The 27,715-nt window shown below is 40.1% G+C and overlaps 1 protein-coding gene across 2 annotated transcripts in view; it reads left to right on the forward strand.

Moving 5' to 3' along the window:
• Positions 1–5,165: 5,165 nt before the first annotated feature.
• Positions 5,166–27,715, forward strand: part of LOC130922218 (proteoglycan 4) — a 39,465-nt gene continuing 16,915 nt past the window's right edge. Inside the window, exons 1-2 of one of the 2 annotated variants that reach the window (XM_057846836.1) lie at positions 5,166–5,345; positions 23,818–23,906. In XM_057846836.1, coding sequence (XP_057702819.1) covers positions 5,267–5,345; positions 23,818–23,906 — 168 coding nt within the window. In that variant the 5' untranslated portion in view covers positions 5,166–5,266. Of the gene's footprint in view, positions 5,346–8,936; positions 10,247–23,817; positions 23,907–27,715 lie in introns of those variants that run through there. The other variant, XM_057846835.1, reaches the window with a different exon arrangement.

A 27,715-nucleotide genomic window follows, 5' to 3' on the forward strand; every position in this document is an offset into this window, starting at 1 on the left:
GCAGCAATAACTTCAACCAGACGCTTCCTGCAGCTGCAAATAAGTCTGGCACATTGATTAGGACTAATCTTGGCCCATTCTTCGTTTCAAAACTGCTGTAGTTCAATCAGATTCCTGGGATGTCTGGCATGAATTGCTGTCTTTAGGTCATGTAGCAGCATTTTAATGGGGTTCAAGTCTGGACTTTGACTTCGCCACTCGAGAACGTATATTTTGTTCTTCTGAAACCATTCTGACGTTGATTTACTTCTGTGTTTTGATTGTTGTCTTGTTGCAGCATCCATCCTCTTTTTAGCTTCAACTGTCTGACAGATGGCCTCAGGTTTTCCTGCAAAAACTTCTGTGGAGTGTCCGAGTGCCTTTTTATATTTATATTAAACGAGCAACAATGGGGTTTTTTTTAGACAGCAGTGGCTTCCTCCGTAGAGTCCTCCCATGATATTGGACTGTGACAGTGATTCCTGTAAGTCTTCAGCAGAAACTCTAGGGTTCTTTTTTACCTCTGAGTATTCTGCGCTGAACTCTTGGCGTCATCTTTGATGGACGGTCACTCCTTGGGAGAGTAGCAACAGTGCCGAACTCTGTCCATTTGTAGACAACTTCTTTGACTGTCGACTGATGAACATCCAGACTTTTAGAGATGGTTTTGTATCCTTTCCCAGCTTTATACAAATAAACAATTGTTGATCGCAGGTCTTAAGACAGCTCTTTTGACCGAACCATGATGCACATCAGAAAATGCTTCTCATCAAGACAATTCTTACCAGGTGTGTGTTTTATAGTGGGAACGGCAGCTTTAACCCACTCATCAGTGACTGGGCACAGACCTGACTTAAATTGTTTGGTAAAAATTGGTTTCAATTGCTCTTTAAGTCTCCTTAGGCCAGTGTTTTTCAACCTGATCTGAGTCACGACACGGTTTTACATTGGAAAAAATCCAGCGGCACACCACAAACCAAAAATCTTCCAAAATTCCTTTCTGTACAGTATATTTAATTATAAAATAATTCCCCGTATTTATACTTACTCAGTGTGAAACTTAAGCCTGTTTAGATGAATACAAAGCCGTAATCCTGGCAGGAATCTTCAACAGCCTTCAGTCTCTCTGTTTATTTTTTATAGTAGTTAGGCTTGAAAAGCTCAGACTTATCAGACAGGAGGACTTTAGCAATGTCTTTAACCACATTGGGGCCGAGCATCTCGCTGAAAATGGCAAAATAGTCCATAGTTTGAAGCGACTGGTGTTTCGTTTGGAGATGATGTTAAGCTTGCTTGGCACCATGGAGCTGTTGGCTCGTGTCGTGTTTTAGAGCTGCTCGGATTTCTAGCCATCAGCCACCTTGCTGTCCTCGAAAATGTGTTGGAATAAAACACAGGGGGAGGATTGACGGTTGTTACATATGCTGAAAATAGAAAGGACACTTTCGTGTATATCGAAACTTGACGAGTAATCAAATGATGTACAGTAGATGTGCTGGGTTCCACATTGTCATGGACAGCAAGGTGGCTGATGGCTAGAAATCTGAGCAGTTTTTGAACGCAACACTAGCAACACCTTGCTCATCTGCACACGACCGAGAACTTTCTACCTACTCCTTCCTTCCTACTGTAACTCCGCCCAACAATGTAAAAAAAAAAAAAAAAAAGCAATATTGGATAATTTCTCGTGTGCCGCGGCACACCGATCGAAAAACACTGCCTTAGGCAGAAGGTTCACTTATTTATTTCCCCCCCTTCTGTCATTGTTTGCATGCTATCCTCATTAAAATACTAAGACCTATTAATGTTTGGGTGGTTTTAGGTAAAGGAGACACGGCTTTTTCATCTGTGTAATTTTGACAAAGATCAGATCACATTTGATGGGGATTTTATGAAGAAATGTGAGAAATTCCATTTCATACCACTGTTTATATATCCAATGCATTATTATTATTTACCTATTGACGGCAATAGTCGTTAAATCCCCATTTCAACTGGGAGGAGCTGGAAGCAATCATTTGATCTTCTGACTCTCCCAGTTAAAATAGATTGCATGTCAATTGCCATTATTAGCAGCCAGAGTTAAGCTCTGTGAGGATCGCAGAGATTTATCCATCCATCCGTCCGTCCGTCCCGTCCGTCCGTCCGTCCGTCCGTCCATCTTCCGCTTGCGTTGGGGTTGGGTCGCGGCGGCAGCAGCTTTAACAGGGAAGCCCAGACTTCCCTCTCCCTAGCCACTTCAACCAACTCCTCCGGCGGGATCCCAAGGCGTTCTCAGGCCCTGGGTCGTTCCCGGGGTGTCTTGCCGGTGGGTAATGCCAAGAACACCTCGCCACGGAGGCGTCTCGGAGGCAGAGGTTGCGCTAGACTTTTTCATTGTCTGTCATTTAGACTGACAGGGTCATAAAAATCCGGTCATAATCTATTTTTACCCGTCACTGAAATTTTTAAAATGATGATAATGACATTGTGGTGACCCTTTGTTTGGCATAATTCACCTTCCGTACTTGTGTGTCCATTTGGCCAAGCACGTTAGCGGCTACGACACAGTCACGTGACAGAGACACTTAAGAGCCACGCGCGTTCCAGCTTGAATAGAGAGTTCACACACAGAGAGCAGCAGAGCTACAGCGGCTGGACACAGAAAATTTGAGCTAACAAGACTTAAGATTGCATACCGCTTCAACATATTCAACAGTATTTAGTTTTCATTCATTTTAAATTAATATTCTGTCCGAACAAGCTTAACAGAGAATCCACACCGTGCCATCACACATCAAGCAGATGAATATGTAACTTTTTCTCCGCAGAGACAAAAACAGCTGACTGTGGCCCCAGTAGGTAGATAGCCTACCATATGTAGCATATGGAACAATGAAATTAACAGTTCACCTGCTGTGGCCTGAACGTAGTTTCACACCTTCCTCCTGGTGCGCATGGACTTGAAGTGCGTGCCCGCTTGTGCAGTCCCTGTTTTTTCACCTCTTTTATCAACACCATCGTCGTTTTGGGGCTTTTTGAAGAAACTTCGGACACTCAGTTGCCTTGACATGCCTTGAGAGTAAGGCCAACGACGTCATGCATCAAGAGAGACAATAGCTAATTAATGTGCTCACTCACCACCCTGTGGTCTGGGGTGTGAATTCCAACCTGTCAAAATGACGGATGGACTCCAGTTTTTTCCGTCACCGTTTTAAAAAATCGGTCAACGACGGAAAATATTGGGTTAACGCGACCCCTGCTCGGAGGCATCCGAACAAGATGCCCAAGCCACCTCAGCTGGCTTCTCTCAATGCGGAGGAGTAGTGCCTCGACGCCGAGTCCCTCCTGAATGACCGAGCTTCTCACACTATCTCTAAGGGAGAGCCCGGACACCCTGCGGAGGAAACTCATTTCGGCCGCTTGTATCGGGGATCTTGTTCTTTCGGTGACGACCCACAGCTCATGACCATAGGTGAGGGTAGGAACGTAGATCGACTGGTAAATCTTCTTCACTACAGACCGGTGCAGCGTCCGCATTATTGCAGACGCTGCACCGATCAGCCTGTCGATCTTCCTCTCCCTCCTACCCTCACTCGTGAACAAGACCCCAAGATACTTGAACTTGGGGCAGGATCTCATCCTTGACCCGCAGAGAGCACTCCACCCTTTTCCAACTGAGGACCATGGTCTCGGATTTGGAGGTGCTGATCTTCATCCCAACTGCTTAACACTTGGCTGCGAACCGCTCTGTTAGGGCCTCTGCCCCTCCTTCCTAATTACATGTCAGACGGGTGGAATGGCCGCAGCTGTGAGCAGTTACAATCAGCCAGCTTTAAAAGCCCAGCGGACGCACCACCATGTTGCCAGATCAACTTGTCTTTCTTCTCAGTCAGTTGTATCCCACACCCCTATTATACACATTGATTTTGACTCTTGGCTCATGACCTCTTTGTCTCGCTTCCAGGACCTGATCAGCGCGCCCCTCGTCGGATACCTCAGTTTATCTTCTGACCCGCTAAACATCGCACGTTGGATTCAACTTGCAACAATTCCTCCTTCCGTCTGAGTAATCATCGTGTGTTCAATAAACTTGGCATCTCCCCACTCACGTTCCCTGTTGTCTGCGTTGGGATCCCCCACCACTTCCACGATCCTTAACACGCTCCAGTGAGAATTGGTGGTCACAGCTAGATGAAGCCATCAGCACCACATCATCTGCAACAAGCAGAGATTCAATGCTGAGGTAGCCAAACCGGACCCCCACAACGCTTCGGCTGCGCCTAGAAATTCTGTCCATAAAAATTATGAACAGAATCGATGACAAAGGGCAGCCTTGGCGGAGTCCAACCCTCACTGGTAACGAATTCGACTTACAGCCGGCAATGCGGCCCAAACTCTGACACCGGTCGTACAGGGACCGAACAGCCCTTAGAGATAAAAGAATAATAAATCAATTAAATAAATGTGTTTACACAGGAAATTTTATATATATTTCTTTAAATAGAATTATTTATGTTTTTATTAGCGATGTCCCCGATCTGAGCATTTGTTTAGAAATCGGGCCGCTCTGGCCATTTTTCAGAGGACCGGGTGAAAAAAATCGGGTTTTTAATTAAAAAAAAATATTTTTTTAAAATGTTTTTTTTAAAGAAAACTTTTAAGAGCTTAAAAGTAACAACATAATCCAGAAATAAAATGGCTTTGCCAAAAGAAACAAATTCAAATCACGGATTCTCAAAATCTGGTGACTCGGACTCAGGTGTAAAAATAAACGATTGGAACATCACTCATTTTTATTCCCCATTTCTTAATTTTATTTAATTTTTTTTACATACACGGGGAAAAAAATGACGTCGGACTTGAAATCCTGAACATTTCATATAATGAGTGGAGGAAAAAATGTTGGTCGATAATATTAAGTGGGTGCTGTCACCTTTGCAACGCCAAACTTAAATGTTTGGCGGTCTCGCTCGCATTGAATTATATAATACAGTGAATACAGTAAAGCATCTTAGTTAAAACCCAAGATCTTTAAATGGGTGTATAATTAAAGTGCAGAGATTAGTGAGTACTGGAATGTCGGCGGGGAGTGACGAGCAGGTTACTTGGGCCTCACCTGTTGTTGAAAGTGTAACTTGAGCTCGGAAGGCGGAGTCAATGACATTTTTTTCCACGACTTTCCCATCAACTTTGCGGTAGTTCGCTTGATTGCGCCGTAGTTGTCCCACGAAGGAGCAGCAGCAGCAATGGTCAAAATGTGTGACTAGTGGTTTTACACGCTCATACGTAAACACCGCCACTGAAGATGAAGAGGGGAACCATGACCCTTTTGGGTCGGAAGGAACATTCTCTTTTCGATACCAACGTCAAAATGAGGGACATGGGTAAGTACACAGAGTGCACGGCAAGTGTATAAGAAATATGTAAAGTATTACTCGGGAGATTATACGACCTTTGTACTTGGTGAATAAAAAACCCACTAGATGAGTCGTGACTATGAACAATAAATTAATCAACGGAAACCACGTTTTCATCCTAAAAAATTGTAAGGGTATGAAACCCTCCTAACAATAATTAACAGGTAACGAAAATGGACACAAACCGTACTTTATTACGTTCTAAGATTGTGTGTAAAATAATGAAAATACTAATGAGCCTATTCAGGGATAGTGGTCGCTAGAGTGGACAGTGATTTACAGTTGACACATTGAGACCCCAAACCCTCTATAGAGCAGGTGAATTTTGGGTTATTATTTATCAATGCTATTATTATTACTATTATTATTATTATTACACATAAAACATTTAACCTTTTATATGGGCGAGTGACTATTTTTGTTCATTAAAAAAAATATATATATACAGTGGTACCTCTATTTACGAAATTATTGGTTCTGGATTTAGTTTCTTAACTTGAAAATTCTGTAGAGACGCGTTTTCCTTGTAAATGCCCTAATCTGTTCCAAGGTCCCCAAAATTCAGACATATATTTTTTTAAAATAATGCATAAAGAAGCATTAAAACATGTAACAAACAAAGGTGGGCCAAACATTTACTCAAGTAAGAGTAGTATTACTTCAAAATAATATGACTCAAGTAATAGTAAAAGTAGTCATTCAAACAATGTACTCAAGTACAGGTAAAAAGTACCCAGTAAAAAGAATTGTCGAGTAATGAGTAACATTGTAAGTAACTGCTTATTTTTATTTTCATTTTTTAACAATGGTATTTTTTTCCTTCAGCACAAACTTATTTATATGAACTGTTGTCATAATGATACTGTACAACAGTACTTCTCAAATAGTGGGGCGCGCCCCCCCAGGGGGGCGCAGAGCAATGCCAGGGGTGGCACATGTGACCTCAGGGAACATGCTTTTTTTTTTTGCTGTACTTGAATAAAGTGTACTTGCGCATTCACTTACTGGGTGGCAGTGGCGCTCTCATTTTCGGAGTACGCGCAGTATTTTTGAACTAAGCAAGAGCACAGTGCACAATGAACACAGAAAAGAGCTATGAAAAGCTCAGCGCTGTTTTCGAAAAACGTTTTCCGGCCTTTTTTTCGGCACAACACCGGACTCACGCAGCGACCCACTGTCTTCTCCGGTTCTCACGTGTCCGCCCAAGAAGTGCCCTTTTTCGGCTTGGGATCGTCACGACGACCGCCCTCACCTACGGTTCTCCCTCGGCCGCCGAGAATGCACTTTTTTCAGGCCGTTCGCCTTTTGGCTTTGACTTTTAATACAGTGGGAGATGACGAAAGACCACTGTTTACTGTGTCTAAAAATGATTATAACGGACAGCCAGAAGCCAAATCAAATAAGACGCCACTTAAAGACATTAGACCCCAATTTCATTGATAAGCTGCTTGATTATTTTTCATCGGAAACGTGCCAAATATTGCCAACAATCGTCCTGCTTTGTCAGTTATGTCAGTAAACCGGTGAGCACTGTTAGCATGCGCAGTGCAAAATAACCCCACACCATTGCAAAGGAGGTGATACTGTGAGTGGCGAAAATAAAAACTTTCATTCTGTCCAAAGGCACTTTTTTATTTTCCTATTCAGTTTTGTTTTTTCGGTCAAATTTTTTGGCATATTGTCCTCATGAGTTAATGTTTCTAATCACATTGAATTTGTTTTTATTTACTGATTTTATTACATTTTATTTTTCAGTATCAAATGGTCAAAAATGTACCTTGAGTGTATTTTTACAGTTTGGATGTGACTTTCTTCTAAATTCAGGCAGATTGTTGCGCGTTAAGTCTTTTCTGTTACAAAAAAAAACCAATGTTAATAAAGTTATACTTTATTATAAGTTGATGTGTCACTTTTTTTCTTTAAAAAGACAAAAATGACACAATGTTAGGCTGAGGCATACTTGTAATTTTATACACAAATGATACTATTTACAGTGGTGGCAGAGAGTTTGGGGGAGGCGCGAAACATTTACGTCTTCCTTGGGAGGGGCGTAACAGAAAATATTTGAGAAGCACTGCTGTACAATAACCCATTACATATCCACATTAATCCAAAGAAATACCCCCCCCCCCTAAAAAAAAATCTAATTGAATTCCGGCGGGGGAAAAAAAGGACAAACGAAGCAATTTTTGTCCAAAGAGCATGAGTGTCTTCTAGTGAAGAAAATAGTTCATAGTTTGAATGGTGAATGCTTTAATTCCTTCATAGTGAAATTAAAGGATCATATCTCTTGTTTTCCGTGGTCAGTCGGTGCCAAATAAAAACTGGGAGAGAGGTGTAAATCCGCGCTTTCGAGTCATGTTGAGGGCAGCCCTCTATGTCACAAACTTCATTTTATACAGTGCTCTAAAGTGCGTATGACTGGATCTTAAATAGCATTATTATGTAAATTAGAATCATATTTTGAGACGATTCGACTATGTAGAACAATTTCGCAAAGCGCAGATGATGAGAAATTAGTCTTCTAATCTGGCGTTTTCCCCCTAAAAAGCTGTCCAAAGACGTCGTTTTTTTCAGTCATTGTGCCCCAGAGCAATGGTCCCCAACCACCGGGCCGGGGACCGGTACCGGTCCGTGGCACATATGTTACCGGGCGGCACAGAAATGATAAATAATTTATTAACGACAGCATTCTGGCCTGTGCCTCTTCACACACCAATCTGCCTGCCTACTCTATTGACCAGTCAGAATAGAGATACAGTATGTGGACTTCGCCTTCTAGTGGTGGGCGCAATTACTGGGGTGTTTACACACCTCAATAGCAGCCCAGCGTCAGGAAATGTAAACAGTAACGCCAGCTGCCTGCTGCTGGCGGCACACCACGGCAATAGCAGACGGGATATTTCCGGTCTTTTTGCTTGGACGCTTATCCAAAAGGAAAGAAAATCACAATTTAGATATAATCGCAATAGACCCTACCCACCGACGTCACAAAATCACGTGCTCGCTGTATGGTTCCGCCCACTTGTCTGTCATTTTGTGTCTGTATTATCAATGGTCTCAATTGATCGAGCAATTTATAATGCATTTCATGGAAGACCCGGTGCTTTCGGATGCCGTAAACTCACTTGATGCGTTACATAAAAGGCGTTATGTGGAAAAGCTTCAGTTTATCCATTCGCCAGATCCATATTTGATGCCTAAATCGATGTTTTTCGACCCGCTGTCTCCGCCGTATTTGCCTGACATCTGCTAGCTACCCTGAACTGTACAACTATCTTGTCCACACAAAATCAGCCTATTCTCACGAAAGTTTGAAAAACTTTAAGAGCTTGGAGGCTTATAAATACTTCGTTGCTGGTTGGGTGAAACAGGTCCTCGTCCACGAAAATTCGGCAGGAATTTATCTTGTGCTTGGAAAGGTGAGTTACGAAATTTTCAATTCAAAATCTTTTGTTATTGCTAACATCCACTGTCAAGTCTAATGTATTTCATGTCGTTTGTCAATGGAGTTAGGGCTTTTAATGTTTATATGGTTTAGCGAGAGCACTCTCACTACATACATACGTGTATGTTGTCGGCGATTAGCCTAGCAATGATCTTAATTGTGGTTGTCAGCCCAAAACCCTCTAAATATATATTAAATGCATCTTACCAGATATAAAATGACTACTACATAATCTGTGGTAATCGTTTAGAGCCCAGTTTTCTCGTCGAATTGCAGCAGCCCATCTCGCTCTCTTCTCTCCGGGTCTCTCGGAATCTGGTAGAACTTCAAGTCTCTCCATCTTCTCCGTCTATCTTCTCTGTTATTGCAACCGACCGCCACACACGCCTTCACCATTTTGATTATTAATGTTAACGAGCAGAAAAACACGTCGTAAATAGGAGGAATGTACGTAGCCGTAACAGGGAAACATGATGTGTTGACGGACAATTGGGCGGCACCAGTTAGGAGGAAGGAGTTGTGACGTCACGTGGGTAGGGTCTATACAGAGATAATAATAAAACTGGATAGGATGTCGTCATAGAATAAATTGGAGCTAGTATCTATGTTTTTTGACGTTAATGACGTATAACGTAGGCGCATAAGATTTGTTACTGTAAATAATTAGCCCCAAAAAAACCCCGACGTCTTTGGACAGCTTTTTACGGGGAAAAGGCCACCTGACGAGAAAGAAGAGAAGCCTATGCCAAGTCCACTCTACATAATATGAGGCCAACAGTTTGCAAACGAGGCAATGAAGCCTTCAAAGCTGCTTCGGCACATAGAGACGAAGCACCCAGAAATAATGGATAAGCCTTTGGAATTTTTTAAACAAAAAAAAAGCGCGAACACGAAGGACAGAGACAATTAGTGTGGGTCTCCAACCAACAAAAGCGAATGCACTGAGAGCATCATACCTTGTGTGGCGAACCGTAATGCTAAAGCCAAGAAACCTTTCACCATTGGAGAATTGATTATGCCTCTGACCAAGGATATTTACTGTCAAGTTTTAGGACAGAGAAGGTTCAGCGTCTGGTAATTTACATTTTCCTTGCACTTAGCATTTGTTTTTAGCACTGTCGTGTTATTTTATACTTACTATTTTTCTGCCGGTCCGTGGAAAAAAGGCCCACATCACACCGGTCCATTGTGCAAAAAAGGTTGGGGACCCCTACCCTAGTGTGTCTGGTCATTGTGTTTACCCACTGATTTCACCTGTTGTTGGCTGCTCCTTGTGTGTTGACCAATCAGCTGCCTCTTTTGTCACCCACCTGTGCCTCATTGTCTCGTTAACCCATGTCTGTATTGAAGATCCCCATTTGCTGTCTGTTCTTGTTGCGTAATTCTGTTCTGCGTTCATGCCTGGTTTTTCCTGTATCCCGTAAGTTTTGATTCCTGGTCTTTTGTTTGATCCCAACAGCTTTTGTTTGAACTTGGCGTTTTGTTACTACCATTAAAACATTTCTGAGTTTTTCGCCACCATGTCCACCATGTTCACCTCGTCCACGCATACTGACAGTTGGCGCTGCCATTACAGAGGTTGGAAAAGGAATGACAAAGTTGGAGTTGTTTTTAAATGTAGGGACTGGGAGTGATGAGAAAGTCGTCCCAAAAAATATACTTTAAACTACAAACACCTGAGAATCTATTGACTACAGTAATGAAATGTTAATATTGTTACTTCCCGTGACTAATTTTTGAAATGTGATATGACTTGGTATTTATCTACTATCTTCTAAAAACAATAAAACACATATTGTCATGTAGTTTAATTTGAGATAAAAATCTCAAAAGTTCATGTCAGTGTTTGACTGACAGTCACAGATTATGAACATGGCTCAGTGGTAGATTAGTTGTTTCCCCTATTTGTGGGTTCAATCTCTGCCCTTGTGACTGTCAAAGTGTGCCTGAGTAATATAATGAAGCCAATGTTGTTCTTGATGCTTTTTGATCGGCTTAATGAGAAGTGTCAAAGCACTTTGAGTAACTTCAGAGTAGAAATGCATGAGTCAAGTAATTTAGAAAAAAATCCCTAAATCATCAAAAAGATCCCAAAGGTCCACAGGCACACAATTGACATTAAAATATCAAATATTTTGCGACTGGCTGGCAATCAGTTTGGGGTGTACCCCACCTCGCACCCATTGTGAGCTGGTATAAGCCCTCTTGCAACCATGATAAGGATAAGCTGTTCTAGAGCTTTTAGTCACTGTGCCCCTCAGCTCTGGAACTCCCTACCGCCTGATCTTCGCAGTATATCTACCCTTTCATTTTTCAAATCCAGACTCAAAACACGCCCGTTCACTCTTTCTTACCCACAATGATCCCTAGCTCTGTTATATCTTTACGTATATTTATCGTGCTTTTAATCTTTTTTTCCCCTTTTTTTTTAATGATTGTTTAGTGTGTACTGTGATTCCATCTCTCTTGTGAAGCATCTTTGTGTGACTTGAAAAGCGCTCTAGAAATAAAATGATAATGAATGATATTAAATAAATAATAAAATCGATATTGCCATAAAATAAATTATTGAAATGGCAATAATGAAATAAGGAGGAGGCTGCGGGGCCAACCCAGGACATGCTGGAGAAACTGTCCCCTGGCTGGCCTGGGCCCCCCCTGGTAGCTGGAAGAGCTCGATGAAGTGGCTGGGGAGCGTGAAGTCTGGGCTTCCATGCTGAAGCTTCTGCCCCTGCGACCCATTCTCGGATAAGAGAAGGAAAATAAATAATAAAATATTAAAATAAACTAGGCCTGCAAGCAGGACTGAACGGGCCCTCGCGATCTAGCGCAACTCGGACGTCACGCAACTCGGACTGTGTGCAGGTCAGGGCGGTGGCAGATCCTCCTCTCTAATCATCTCATTAGAACCTAACATGCTCGAAAGTCGCCTATTTACATTCCCACACCCAAGAGATAAAAACCCCTATTGGAGAGAGTACTACAAAAAAGGAGCCACTACTGAGCTGTGCAGCCAAGCCCTTATTCAAAACTAAAATTAATCTTCTAACTGGGCCAATTCGACCAAGTGTGCCAACTATTGTGGCTCTATAAGCTGCCTGAGTCTCTGAAAAAAAATATTTCCTTTAAATGGCGAACAAAGGGTCGTCACGGCAACAGACAGAGACACGTGGACACGGGCCGTAAATAAGTATTTTAATAGGTCTTGAAACTACAATGACCAACCTGAAAAGAACTGGACATGTATTGGAAAAACGAGTGACTTTCTATTGCCACTAGTTGGCGCTGTAGGGTTGATGCAAATGACCCCTACAAGGCCCTTCAGGGTATGACTCTCAACAAGCACGGGAAGTTTGGCGCAGATATGTTGTATATCTGCCGAGTTATGACTGTTCAAAGTTTTTGGAGAGAAAAATTGTTGACAGTCATTTTCACTTTCCTGTTTGGACCCCTCCGCTTCAACGAAACTTCAATATTTTTCATCAGGCACCTGAACACAGGTCTTAAGGCTTCCCTTTTGCAGGTTTGAGGTAGATTGATTTTTTCCCTTTAGAGGAGGAGTGTGTCCCGTAAAAAAGGGCATTTCCTGTTCCCACTAGGAGGCGCCAGGCACAAATGGTAAATTTTCAATCCAGTCCTGCTCAGGCTAGTATACCTCACACACATGCCAGATTTAAAATAGATTGAACGTTGTATGAGGGAGTTATCAGTCATTTTCCGAATTCGGTGTTTTGGCGAAAAAATGGCCGACTTTGGCACCCCGCCCAGGTCAGGCCCGTGAATGAAAACACACCATTTTTATAACTTAAGATTTCATATGCCTCATGAACAGGCTCGCCAATTTTGAGAATGATCAAACTAATTCCCTAGGTGCCAAGGTGTAAAATGTGCACACTGTAAATCGATAAAAATTTCACATTCAATCCAAAATACCCGATTTCCTGTAGGATTTGGAATGTGTGTGCAAGAGACTTTTTGGAGCAGTTTTGCACAAAGTTTTGACTCTCCAAATTTCATCACTCTATGTTAGAAAAACCTAAATGGAGAGGCCTTTTTGAAAATTTCAAGGGGGCGCCACTGAGCCATTTTGTTAAATTTTTTCGTAACGTTGCAAGATTATCGAACGTTATCCAAAGCCGCATGTATGTGCAAATTTTGGTGAGTTTTTATGCATATTCAAGCCTCCAAATGTAAACTCTTACTGTGAACCCATGAAAATTTCACATTCGATCCAAAATACCCAATTTCCTGTTGGATTTGGAATATGGGTGCAAGAGACTTTTTGGAGCAGTTTTGCATAAGGTATCTACTCCCCAAATTTCCTTGCTCTATGTTGAAAAAACCCAATAGGAAAGGCCTTTTTTAAAACTTCTTTCTTTCGCCACTAGTTGGCACTGTAGAGTTGATGCAAATGACCCCTACAAGAACCTTCAGGGTATGACTCTCAACAAACACGGAAAGTTTGGCGCAGATATGTTGCATATCTGCCGAGTTATGACTGTTCAAAATTTTTGGCGAGACAAATTGTTGACGGTCATTTTCACTTCCAGTTTGGACCTCTCCGCTTCAACGAAACCTCAATATTTTTTATCAGGGACCTGAACACATGTCTTGAGGCTCCCCTGAAACAGGTTTGAGGTCAATAGATTTTTTTCCCTTGGAGGAGGAGCCTGTCTCGTAAAGAAGGCCATTTCCTGTTCCCACTAGGGGGCGCCAGGCCTAATGGGTAATATTTCAATGCAGTCGTGTTCAGGCTGGGATATCTCATATACATGCTAGAAATGAAAAAGATTGAACGTTGTATCACGGAGTTTTTAATCATTTTCTGAATTTGGTATTTTGCCCAAAAATGGCCGACTTTGGGACCACGCCCAGGCCCGACCCTTGAGTGAAAACACACCATTTTGAAAACTTAAGATCTCATATGTCTCCTGAATACTCTGACCAATTTTGAAGACGATCCAACTATTTTCTTCAGCGACAAGGTCTCAAATGTAAATCGATAAAATTTCACATTTGATCCAAAATTTCCGACTTCCTGTTGGATTTGGAATATGGGTGCAAGAGACTTTTTGGAGCAGTTTTGCACAATGTATCGACTCGCCAAATTTCATCGTTCTACGTTGAAAAAACCTAATAGGAAAGGCCTTTTTGAAAATTTCAAGGGGGCGCCACTGAGCCATTTTGTTAATTTTTTTTGTAGATTATCAAAATTTACGCAAAGTTGCATGTATGTGCAAATTTTGGTGAGTTTTCGTGCATGTTCAGGCCTCCAAATGTAAACCCCAACTGTGAACCGATAAAAATTTCACATTTGATCCAAAATATCCGATTTCCTGTTGGATTTGGAATATGGGTGCAAGAGGCTTTTTTGAACAGTTAGGCATAAGGTATCTACTCCCCAAATTTCATTGCTCTACGTTGAAAACCTGAGAGGAGAGGCCTTTTTGAAAATTTTAAGGGTAAAGGGGGCGCCACTGAGCCATTTTTTGACATTTTTTCAAAACGACACAAGATTATCGAAATTTACGCGAAGCGGCACGTATGTGCAAATTTTGGTGACTTTTCGTGCATGTTCAGGCCTCCAAATTGGCCATTTTCATTTGCCCTGAAAAAAGAAGAATAATAATAATAATAATAATAATAATAATAATAATAATAATAATAATAATAATCCTTTGCAAAACAATAGGGCCTTCGCACGTCTAGTGCTCGGGCCCTAATGATTAATTCAATCAATCAAATCAATCAATCAAATTTATTTATATAGCCCTTTACAAAACCCGAAAGGTCCCCAAAGTGCTTTACAAGAAAGACAAACATGGCACATAGTAAATAAAAGGCAGGAAAGTATTATACAATGACATTAGGAAGAAAAGAAAAGAAAAAAGAAACGAAACAACGCATCACGATTAGTCAGACAGCAAACAAAACAATAAAACAGATAAAATCCGAAAACATTAAAAACCCTAAAGAAATAAAACCAGGCTAAACTAATCTTGGGGAAAGGCGAGTCTAAAAAGGTGTGTCTTTAAACGAGATTTAAAAAGGCCCAAATTTGTAGTGGTGCGGATTTCAGGGGGAAGACTATTCCATAACCTGGGTGCAGCAACCGCAAAAGATCGGTCTCCCCACTGTTTGAGTTTGGACCTTGGGACTTGCAAATGAAGTTGGCCGGTAGAGCGAAGACTCCTGCCAGAGTTACGGATGGTTAAAATTTCTGATAAGTAAGAAGGAGCCTGGCCATTGATAGAATTAAAAACAAACAGTAAAAGTTTAAAATCAATTCTAAAATGGACTGGAAGCCAGTGGAGCGATGATAGCACGGGGGTAATATGTTCACGTCTAGGTGTATCTGTTAAAAATCGAGCAGCAGCATTTTGAACAAGTTGGAGACGAGAAACCGAGGATTTGGGAAGACCAACATAAAGTGCGTTGCAGTAATCCAGCCTTGAGCTTATAAAAGCGTGAATTGCTTTTTCCAGGTCGTGGCGAGTAAGAAAAGGCTTCACTTTGGCCAAGAGACGGAGCTGGAAAAAACTTGCTCTTACAACAGAACTAATCTGTTTTTCAAAGTTGAGCCTGCAATCGAATATCACTCCGAGATTTTTAACATGTGTTTTAAAAAAGGGAGCCAGAGTGCCAGGGTTGGGCTCAAGGGCATTTAACATAGAAGGTGTGCCAAAAGTAATATATTCAGTTTTGCTTTCGTTAAGATGTAAAACGTTTTGCGCTAGCCACTGCTTCACATCAGATATGCACTCCATTAATTTAGTGAGAGCAGTTTGTTCGTTGGGTCTCAGGGGGAGATACAGCTGCAGGTCATCAGCATAAAAATGAAAAGAGATATTATGTTTTTTTATAACCGATCCTAAAGGTAGGAGATAGAGTGCAAAGAGAACAGGCCCTAAAATGGAGCCTTGTGGCACCCCACAAGACAGAGAGGTTTGTGAGGAGGAAAAGTCCCCAATCATTACTGAGAAGGTCCTATGTTCCAGGTATGATTTAAACCACTGTAGAGCTTTACCACGGATACCTATAAAGTGTTCTAAACGAGACGAGAATTCAGAATTCAGATTATGGTTATTAATAACGAGTGAAAGCTCATTCATAATTTATTATTATGGTTGTAGTTGGGCTTCCATATTTAATGGTCATTTGGTTCCAAGTGAATATTTTGCAGTAGGTGCAAACTGAAAATTAAGTCAATTAAAGGTAAACTTGTGTGGTCGCGGGATTCCAGTTTTTGTCCACTGTTTTAAGCCTAAAATAGATCAAAAGTGTGGGTAATGTTTGTGGGGTAGTTTGGTTTGTGATTTGATTGCAATGTCTTTTGTAAATCAAGCTGCTCCACAATAGAGCATATTTGAAATCGGTGATGTGACGTCTCACCATGTATCATTATGCTAATACAGTACCTGCCCACTTCATACGTCCTCCTCCCTGACTCATCTGAGAAGCATTTATTACGAGCAAGGCGTCTCGCCACTGCCTTTATGACGTGCAGAGCTGCTGGAGTCAGCCCAACTTTTAAAGACGTATTTTTGTTAGCTATTTGGGGAGAAATGCCTAAGTATTTCAGATCCAGTATATTACCTTTCATGAAGATTTCATTTTTATTTTATTTTTTTCATGGCCTCCATCCTTCATGCTGCTTACCATGGCCAAATTTAGTGCCAACCTGTCAGCAACCAGGGGTTCGTCTATGGTCTCCTTTGGCTGGTTCTTGGTAGTGACTTTTATTTCTTTATCCTCTGCCTCAAAACATCTGCCCACAATGACGGGAATGTCTAAGCAGGCTAAAGGCCTCAAAGTCGGCCAGACAAGCCTGAAACCTCGCCCTGGACAAACTTTATTTTCCAAAATATCATTTCTCTGAAGAGCTCCACTTGTGACACACCATGCACAAACAAGTGGCGGCTTTAATTGACTTTCATGTGTATGTGGAAATCCAAATTTTCAGATTCAGAATGGGACAAACCTTTGAATATCATTACACGTTCAGATTCAGAATGGAACAAATCTTTGAATATTATTACTCGTTGCCCCCTAGAACAATCATTCGCGTGCAATGTATGACATATGTCGAGTGGATATTGCTAATTTTAAGCCAAACACTTGTATGTAAAATGTATGTATGTTTGTTGTATGTAAAAATAGTTGGCCAGCTAATCAACATTAAATTCAATTCAATAATGATAATAACAATACATTTTCTCAGCAGTCACTCAATAAAGTGCAGTTTGGCAGTGTCAGTGTGGCAACATTTCTGTAGTTAGTTTGCTTTTGCTCTTACTCCGTCATGGCAACAAACGACATGGCTACAGTGTCATACAATCATTACTGGTCTTCTATTATTGCAGCTTCCCAGACAGGAAATACTAGTCCTTCTCAAAAAATTAGCATATTGTGATAATGTTCATTATTTTCTGTAATGTACTGGTAAACATTAGACTTTCATATATTTTAGATTCATTACACCCAACTGAAGTAGTTCAAGCCTTTTATTGTTTTAATATTGATGATTTTGGCAAAAAAGTCAAGAAAAAAACAAAAATCTCTATCTCAAAAAATTTGCATATCATGAAAAGGTACTATAAAGAAGCTACTAATCATCTTAATAAACGAATTAACTCAAAACCCCTGCAAAAGATTCCTGAGGCTTTTACAAACTCCCAGCCTGGTTCATTACTCAAAACAGCAATCATAGGCAAGACTGCCGACCTGACTGGTGTCCAGAAGGCCATCATTGACACCCTCAAGCAAGAGGCTAAGGCACTGAAAGAAATTTCTGAACGTATAGGCTGTTCCCAGAGTGCTGTATCAAGGCACCTCAATGGGAAGTCTGTCGGAAGGAAAAAGTGTGCCAGGAAACGCTGCACAATTAGAGGAGGGGACTGCACCCTGAGAAAGATTGTGGAGAGGGGCCCATTCCAGACCTTGGGGGACCTGCAGAAACAGTGGACTGAGTCTGGAGTAGAAACATCCAGAGCCACCGTGCACAGGAGTGTGCTGGAAATGGCAGAAGCGCCTGACCTGGGCTACAGAGAAGCAGCACTAGACTGTTGCTCAGTGGTCCAAAGTACTTTTTTCAGATGAAAGCAAATTTTGCATGTCAGTCGGCAATCAAGGTGTCAGAGTTTGGAGGAAGACTGGGGAAAAGGAAATGCCAAAATGCCTGAAGTCCAGTGTCAGATACCCACAGTCAGTGATGGTCTGGGGTATGGATGGGTGGATCGATACCAAAATATCGATATTTCGATCCAGCGCGTTAAGTTTTAGGTATCGATCCCCAAGCAAAAGTATCGACATTTGGAATATATATTTTTTCTTTGTCTATTTTTTGGGTATATTTTTGTGCACACTTTTTGTTCTACTTTTCCCTTTCGCGTTCTACATGCACATAAGCAGTGCACCGGCGTCTGCTCCCGCCCCCATTTACGTCCCTATCCTGTGTCGATCAGCATGCTTTTCCTCCGCCCCTCTCACGAGGCACCAACACAGTCACAACAAACAAACATTTGGAAGCTGGTACTACCAGCCTGGTAGCATGGCTGCGGCATCGACGACGGATTGTAAAAGAAGTCTGGTTTGAACATATTTAATTTTGATAAATAGCAACGAGGCTAAGTGCACAGTTTGTGCCTAATACCACAAACCTCACGAAACACTTAAGAAAGGTGCATCCTGAAGCACACGACGAAATGAATAAAAAACGAGAAAGGACAAGACCACCCCGCCGAAGCAAAAGCAAAGTACTTTAGAAGTGGCGTTTGCGAAAGGCAGGACTTATCCAGGTAATGGAGGTGCTAATAGATAATCAGAGACAATATAAGCATTAGCGGCTGATGTGAAATATGAAACGATAAATATGGCGTTTTTGTCATCTTACATAAAAAGAACTTTGCAGCACTATTGAATATGCTTTGTAATGGAAAGTTATAGCTACATCTCATTTTTGAAAAGCAAAGTTCATACCGCAATATATAAAAAAGGTAAAATGACCACAGTGACATATTTAACGGTGAAGTATTACTGTAAACTAAATGTGAGTCTCCATTTTATTAATTTTTGATGCAATGAGGACAAATCAGCCCACATCACCGTCCATAGGATAGTCAAGTGAACTACGAGCAAGCAAGTTGGGTATAAAAAAAATATATATAAATTATTACTTAACATTTTAAAATTTCCATATTTTATGTTACAAACAATCAAATGCTTGATTTCTAATGTTTTGTTGCTATTTACTTTTATTTTGTTAAAGGTCTGTTTCAATTATTTCAAAATTGTGTTAGTAAAATAAAATTCAAAAACGGTAAGTGGTATTGTTTATTGAATTTGTTTTTAATGATCTACCATTAGAGGGCGGTAACATGCTACTAATAATTTGTTCTTTAATTAGATCCCAAAAAAATTAACTTAGGTAAATTAAAATTTGATCAAATACAACATGTAGCAGGGAAATAGTTTGTGCATATGAATTTAAGGGTCATGGTTAGCGTGAGACTGACTAATCAGATTTTGTTGTTGATGGATTGGTTTCTGAGTTTGTAGGGACACTGCTTTGCTAGTTATTAAAAGCAGCAGTTTTTCCATTGCAATGCATATTTGACACAGAGACTTTTAATAGTTTTTGAGTGCTTGCTGTAGTTGTACATTAGATATCATCAGAATGGCTGAGAACTGCAGGGTTGTATATAACATATATATATATATATATATATATATACATACATATATAAACTAGGGCTGTCAAACGATTAAAATTTTTAATCGAGTTAATTAAAAACAAAAACCTTAGCGGTGACGCGCGTGAGCCATGTCTATGCTGTCCTCACTCCGAAGCGTCTACTTTTTCCAAAAGCTTTTTCCAAAGCTAGACAGCTAGTGAACGACGCCTTAATAATCAGACTTCTTTCTTTTTCATCTGATTTATTAATAAAATGGCCTCAAACCATTGTCCTCTTTAGACCGTAGTGAAACTACAAAAAAAAAGTACGCAAGCATTGCATTAGCAACAACGTTAGCTTAGCACGCTATACAGGTTCACTAAACATAAACAAAAAGCATCTCATACAAAAAATATAACATTTCGCTTACTAACATAATTTGTACATTCTTTACAACAACCATACTTACGGACAAATCTTGTCCAAGGATCATATAAGCACAACATTACAACGTAGGCGTCAGCCCGAGACGTCATGCAGCCATATTGAACTGGCAAGAAAGCAATAAACCATGTCGCAAAGCGACCACAAGAGTACGCTGTTAGACAGCACAAAAAAAAACCTTGCTGTAAAACTTACCAAAAGGCAGAATACTGTCTGACATGGGACAGTGCGGGACATGTGCGTTAATTGCGTTAAATATTTTAACGTGATTAATTAAAAAAATTAATTACCGCGCGTTAACGCGATAATTTTGACAGCCCTAATATAAATATGAACTTCCGGTATCGATATCGGATCGGGATCGCGATATTTGGCCATGGTATTACTTGGTATCAGATCGAATCCAAAATCACTGGTATCGCCCATCCCTAGTCTGGGGTGCCATGTCAGCTGCTGGTATTGGTCTACTGCAGAGGTCACTGAACCGCGGACCTCGGTCCGGTTCGGGACCCCCAAGCCATCTGGACCGGATCTCAAGCTGTCGCGACTAATACACGTTGCAACAACAAAAATCATTTTTGTCTGCGGGTTTGCACAGCTGGAGGTGGGCAACAAACAAAAACCTTAGCGGTGATGCGCGTGAGCCAGCCAATGGGAGTGAGGCATTTGAAAGTTATTTTTAGAACAGCATGTCTCAGGGGTAGTTTACATAGCGACTCTGCGACACAAAGACGCAATGACTGAGTAGCGGACTCGCCTCGCGTGCATATGGTGTCGGCGAAGACGGAAGGCGAAAACGAAAAATTCTGAATCCTGCCTCCAAAGTGGCAGAATCCGATTGCCGGGAATTGAGGGGGGGCTTCCTCGGCATGCATGTTAAAGGCTCCCGCGGCACGAGACTGCGACGTTAACGTCAGCACTCGTACATGTCACATTGGGCGTGCGCAGCGGTGCTACTAAACATTTAAAACAGCAAATATGGTGGAATGTCGGCTTTAATTTACTGTTTTAATAATATTTTTAAATTGAATATGTTGAATGTTTCAATTTTTGTGCCTTTTTGAACAAAAGAAAAATGCCATTGGTTCGAGTGGGCGGGCATATTTTTTTCCGGGCTGAGGGAGCTTGGTGGGGTCAAATTGCATCATTCTCTGTCGCCCTGTAAATCTGCACTGCCCCCTAGGGCCTGGCATGAATACTACATCGTTTTCATGCGGAATTGCGACATTGTTCAAATGGAGACGCAAATACAAATTTGAAATTTTTCATATTCTCGGAGAGTCACCATGTAAACAGCCCTTCACACTCGCTTTCCAGACTCCGCGGAGTGACAGCCAAATACTTAGCCGAATGAAGTTTGAGGAAGAGGCGAAAAAGGTACGGCAAATGGTGTGCTCAAAACAACGCAAGATTGATGCAGAAAACAGTGTTTAAGGAGGATTGGACCAACACATTTCTGTTCATTTTACCTGGCGGCAGCACAAGACCGCTATGGCTCATCTGTTCAGAGACAGTAGCGCTTGTAAAGAACAGCAATTTGAAAAGGCACTATGAGACGAAGCACGCAGCTTTTTCGCAAAGTTTCCCTATGAACTCAGCCATCCGTTCTCAAAAAATAGCGGAATTAAGGGCTCAATATGATCGCACCTCAATGTTCATGGTTCATTCATTCACTGCACAGTAACGCGCAAATGAATGCTCCCTCAGAATAGCGTGGATATTTGGTCAAAACAAAAAGTATTTCAGTGACGCACCGATTGTCAAAGATTGTATGAGTGCAGTTGCTGAAACTTTGCTTCATGGAAAGCAAAAAGAAGAGGTCTGTCAAAAAATAAAGCAAGTCCCCCTGTCAGCATCCACAATTAAAAAAAAAAAAAAAGTCTTGAACATTCTCTTATGTTGCTATTTAATGATTCAATTAAAGCACTTTTTAGTTTTATGCACCTTTTATATATTATTTACAAATTTGAATGTTGTAATTATCAGCATGGCCACGTAAAGATACGTTTGTATTTTTTTTGGGGAAAAAAAAAGCATTAAAAATATTTCCGGACCCGAGATTGTTGTAATTTTTTAATTTCGGACCCAGAGGATTTTTAATTCATGACCCCTGGTCTACTGTGTTTTATCAAGGGCAGGGTCAATGCAGCTAGCTATCAGGAGATTTTGGAGCACTTCATGCTTCCATCTGCTGAAAAGCTTTATGGAAATGAAGATTTCATTTTTCAGCACGACCTGGCAACCACTCACAGTGCCAAAAACACTGGTAAATGGTTTACTGACCACGGCATTACTGTGCTCAATTGGCCTGCCAACTCTGCTGACCTGGACCCCATAGAGAACCTGTGGGATATTGTGAATAGGAAGTTGAGAGACACCAGACCCAACACTGTTGATGATCTAAGGCCGCTATCGAAGCATCTTGGGCCTCCGTAACACCTCAGCAGTGCCACAGGCTGATTGCCTCCATGCCACGCAGCATTGAAGCAGTCATTTCTGCAAAAGGATTCCCGACCAAGTATTGCGTGCAAAGCTAATATAATTAATTGAAGGTTGACTTTTTTTGTATGAAAAAACACTTTTTCGTATTGGTCGGATGAAGTATGCTAACTTTTTGAGATAGGGATTTTTGGTTTCTCTTGACTTTTTTGCCAAAATCATCAATATTAAAACAATAAAAGGCTTGGACTACTTCAGTTGTGTGTAATGAATCTAAAATATATGAAAGTCTAATGTTTATCAGTACATTACAGAAAATAATGAACTTTATCACAATATGCCAATTTTTTTAGATGGACTAGTAAATCAGTTGACCAATCGTTAGCGGAAAACAAACATTTCCAGATAAAACTGCTCATCTTGATATGACTTTAATGCTCTGTTGTAGTATTGTGTTTAACTTTTGCAATGAGTTATCACCAAGCAATGTTAACAGAAAGGAAATGAAAGTATGTGTGTATTTAAATCCGGTTGATTTGTTTTTCAAACAATTGGCAGAACTGGTTATATCAGCACATCTACGGTAATTCCTTTTGCGGTGATTCAGACTTTCAGTCTGTTTTGCACTTAACAATATTATATGATGATATTTTCTACTGTCATGTGTTGACTTTAATGTACTGTCTGGTATGTGTCTCCTGTTTAGTCTTTCCTCAGCCACATGAGAAAATTGTTAAGTAGAAGGTTTAACATAACTTTCAAGCTTTTTGCTTAAGTGCGACATCTCTCTTCACTTCTCGTCTCTTTCGCCACAAATATTTATTGCTCCTTCCAGTTAGGCAACATGATTTTTCTTAATCCTAAGTATTAAGTTTAATACCTAGTTTAATATCCTCTTTTTCATGACAGTCTCTTTGCAGGTGTAAAATCAACAACACACCACAGAACGTTTTCATGAGGCTTTTTTTTCTTTTTTTTTTCTTTTTTGTTTTTGATAGCCGAAGACATACCTAGAAAAGTCTATTTACCGATGCAAATCCAAATCCAATGAGTTAGGATTTCCAAAGGTATTTTTCCATGCATAGAAACTAGATAGGATCAGAATATAAACATTGCTCTAATCATTTACCTGTGAGCACTTTATGTAGACATGATCATAAATCGATGCATTGATTGTTAAGAATGCTGCCAGGTAATGGAATTAATTACTGATTAAACACATCTTCAAAGAGTTAGACTTGTGCTATGACATTGTTATATTCTGCTCAGTTTCTGGAAGAATACAAACCAATGTTCAGATCATTCAAAACTGGTATCTCAGTTCGAGGCAGCGCAGTGCTCTATCTTTACTAACTCTCCCCTCAAAAATTTTATAAAGTTTTCTGAAAGCGTCAACTTGTGTTTGCCTGACCAAAGATCTTCTCTTCTGATACAGATAATGTAGAGCTGGTGTTGAATTCGCCAACCTCTCCGGAATCAGGTACTGCCAGCGTTCGGGCTAGACCCACCGTCAAACATTACACTGTGAGTATGACACTCAAACTGCCTAATGCATTCTATGTTGGTTGTTTTCTTTACATGTGTCACTTGCTTTTCTGGATTCAGGAATGTCTTTGCAAGTTACATAAAAGGCTGTGCGGAAGTCTTAATTTACAGTAGTGATGTAAGCAGAGGTGGGTAGGGTATCCAAAAATTTTACTCAAGTAAGAGTAGTGTTACTTCAAAATAATATTACTCAAGTAAAAGTAGTCGTCCAAAAAATGTACTCAAATAGAAGTAAAAAAGTATTTGGTAAAAGGAATAGTAGTAATGAGTAACATTGTGAGTAACTGCTTATATTTTTGTTGGATTTTTATTTTTTAAAGTTTTTTAACAATGGTATTTTTTTCTGAGCACAAAGTTATCTATATGTACTATTGTTATAATGATACAGCATAATAACCCATTACATACCCACATTAAGCCAAAGAAATTTAATTTTCTTTTTTTTAAATCATTGAATTCCGACGAGAGAAAAAGAAATCACTTAAATGAAGCATTATTCGTCCAAAGAGCATGACTGCCCTCTGGTGGAGAAAATAGTTATGAGTTTCAATAGTGAAGGGTTCCTTCATAATTACTATTTTGAAATTAAAAGGATCTATCTACAGTTTTCCGTGGTCAATCGGCGACAAATAAAAACTGGGAGAGATTTTAAAATCTGCGCTGTTGGGTCAGGTTGAGGGCAGCGCACTATAACAAATACTTCATTTTTTACAGTGCTTTAAAGACACCACATGATTGCACAGGCTAGCGTGAAGATACAACGGCAAGCTTGCGTCTGAGTGGTATAATGGAGTCATGTGATTACTGTTGTGACGTCTCATCGGTAAAATCGGTAGGGCTACCCCGGTAATAAACCAGGCACGTCTCCAGTATCTGTACTCTTAATATAATAAATCTAATATGTAGAATAAAGAGGAAAAATGTAACGACTCTTGAGTAGCCCAAAGTAGCGGAGTAGGAGTAGCGTTTTTTTCTTGACAAATCTACTCAAGTAAAAGTAAAAAGTATACTGTAGCTGAATAAAACTACTCTTAGAAGTATTAATTAATAATTATAAATAATAGTTATTATAATAAATATTTTTTCTCAAAAAGTTACTCCAGTAAATGTAACTGAGTACATGTAATGCATTACTACCCACCTCTAGTTGTAAGCCTCCAGTTTCCAATGAGTAACTTAACAAAATTCAAGCTGGTATTGGCAAAACCAATTGCGTTTTTTGTCAAATACATTTGTTTCTGGTACATCAAGAAAAAAAAAGTGTTTCGAATCTTTACATAATAAGGAATGTAAGACAACAGAGTAATTTTCTCATTCATCTATTATAAACTTTCAAGTATGATTAGGAAGTGCCAGACTCTTGCAGTTGCAATTGTCACTAAATAGTCATTTAGGTGATTAGATACCATAATTATTGCACACGTTTGCCGTTACCGAATATATATTTAAAGTTTAGGCAAGTTAGACTGGTTGTCAGTAACAATTAAATATTAATACTAGATGCATTTTACAGAAATAAAATATTGTACAATAATAATTGTACTAATGTTATACTATATTGTCTGATTAAATCTCGGGGGGTTGCCCCTTTGAAGATATCCCAGTAATACACATATTACTCCGAGAATAACTAATGCAATTATTTGTTAGAGCATAAATGTATTTGATAACTGTATTTAACAACAGCAACACTACTTAGCACTGCTCGACGCGCCATATTCTCTCTGTACCCTGTGATCCAGGGTCTTCTGTTTTGCCCTTCATCAACAACTAACACCGTACATAATCGTTGCATACCGTGTTGTGATATAACTTGAGGTAGGTGAGAAAACCTATAAAATGTTTGAATGTTTTAATCTGAATAAATTTTAGCCCGGTAAGTTCTAATGTCAGAGGTATCGATATTTCACTATTGATTGCATACATCACTCACTGACAGTATACACTCAGAGCTGTCACTTAAGCTTGGATATCGTGTGGACAATATTTGACCATTTCTCACAATATCAAATTCTCAAAGCCTGAATTGAATCTAGGTTCTCATTACTAAAGGCCAAGCAGTGCTTAAGCTGCTAATTACATTGTCATTTAATGAAAAAAATGATTATGCCAAAGCACATCTGAGGTGCAAAGTACAGTTAGAAATACTTCACAATGTGTTCGTACACCCAATCAATGGATTGTACTACTTGTTTCACAGGATTCCCTCAGTTGAAGCTGTCATAAAACTCTTATCAAGTACAAAATCTGTGTTTGCAATTCAACAGCTCGTTAGCAATTGCATTTTTTTTTTTTAAACTCATCACTTGCGTCACTCTTTTTATCATACAAAACAATCAGTCTTTAAGTTTTTAACACATTCTTTGAAAATGCACTCACACAAGAAAGATAAAGGACATAATTTTCTCTTTCCTCACTGCAGTCTTGTCTAATTGTTTTAAGTGCACTGTTAATATGCATCAGGACATGAGTGGTACATACATATATAGCTGTTCACAGAACCTAATGTCATAATAATGTTCTAAACACTCACGGTCACACCCCAGTGCGTGGGAGTGGTGCGTGTATACGTGTGTGGCATGTTGGATGTGGCACACCCAGCAGCACACAGGAAAGGTGAACGCAAGTATAGCACAGTAGAGAGGAAAAAACAGGAAAATCTTAGTGTAACCCTCTCTGCATATAAAAACATTCTCGTACCTCATTTGTCCATGTCTAGTGATTTTTACTAATACCTGGTTTTATCCAATACAATGTGACGTATTTCCAGAGGTGGTTAGAGTAGCCAAAAATTTTACTCGAGAAGTGTTACTTCAAAATAATATGACTCAAGTAAAAGTAGTCATTCAAAAAATGTACTGAAGTACAAGTAAAAAAGTATTTGATAAAAAGAATACTCAAGGAATGAGTAACATTGTGAGTAACTGCTTACGATGTTTGATTATTATTATTATTATTTGTTTTAGATAATGTTATTTTTTTCTCGGCACAAAGTTTTCTATATGGTATTACTATACTGTTCTATAGACCCTACCCACGTGACGTCACAACTCTGCTCTCCAGAATGGTACCGCCCAATTGTCCGTCAAAACATAGTGTTAACCTGTTACGGCTACGTACATTCCTCCTATTTACAGCGTGTTTTTCTGCTCCTTAACATTAATAATCAAAATGGTGAAGGCGTGTGTGGCTGTTGGTTGCACTAACAGAGAAGATGGAAGGAGAGACTTGAAGTTTTACCGTATTCCGAGGGATCGAAAGAGGAGAGCGAAATGGACGGTTGCAATTCGACGTGAAAACTGGGCACCAAAAAATCACCACAGACTATGTAGTAGTCATTTTATATCCGGTAAGATGCATTTAAGATATACTTAGAGGGTTTTGGGCTGACAAAATAACCACAATTAAGATCATTGCTAAGCTAATCGCCGACAACATACACGTATGTGTGTAGTGGGAGTGCTATCGCTAAACCATATAAACATTAAAAGCCTTAACTCCATTGACAAACGACATGAAATACATTAGACTTGACAGTGGATGTTAGCAATAACAAAAGATTTTGAATTGAAAATTTCGTAACTCACCTTTCCAAGCACACGATAGATTCCTGCCGAATTTTCGTGGACGAGGACATGTTTCACCCAACCAGCAACGAAGTATTTATAAGCCTCCAAGCTCTTGAAGTTTTTCAAATTTTCGTGAGAATAGGCTGATTTTGTGTGGACAAGATAATTGTAAATATCAGCGTAGCAGATGTCAGGCAGACAGGGCGAAGACAGTGGGTC

Source organism: Corythoichthys intestinalis, chromosome 9 (assembly GCF_030265065.1).
Source record: "Corythoichthys intestinalis isolate RoL2023-P3 chromosome 9, ASM3026506v1, whole genome shotgun sequence".
Taxonomy (NCBI): domain Eukaryota; kingdom Metazoa; phylum Chordata; class Actinopteri; order Syngnathiformes; family Syngnathidae; genus Corythoichthys; species Corythoichthys intestinalis.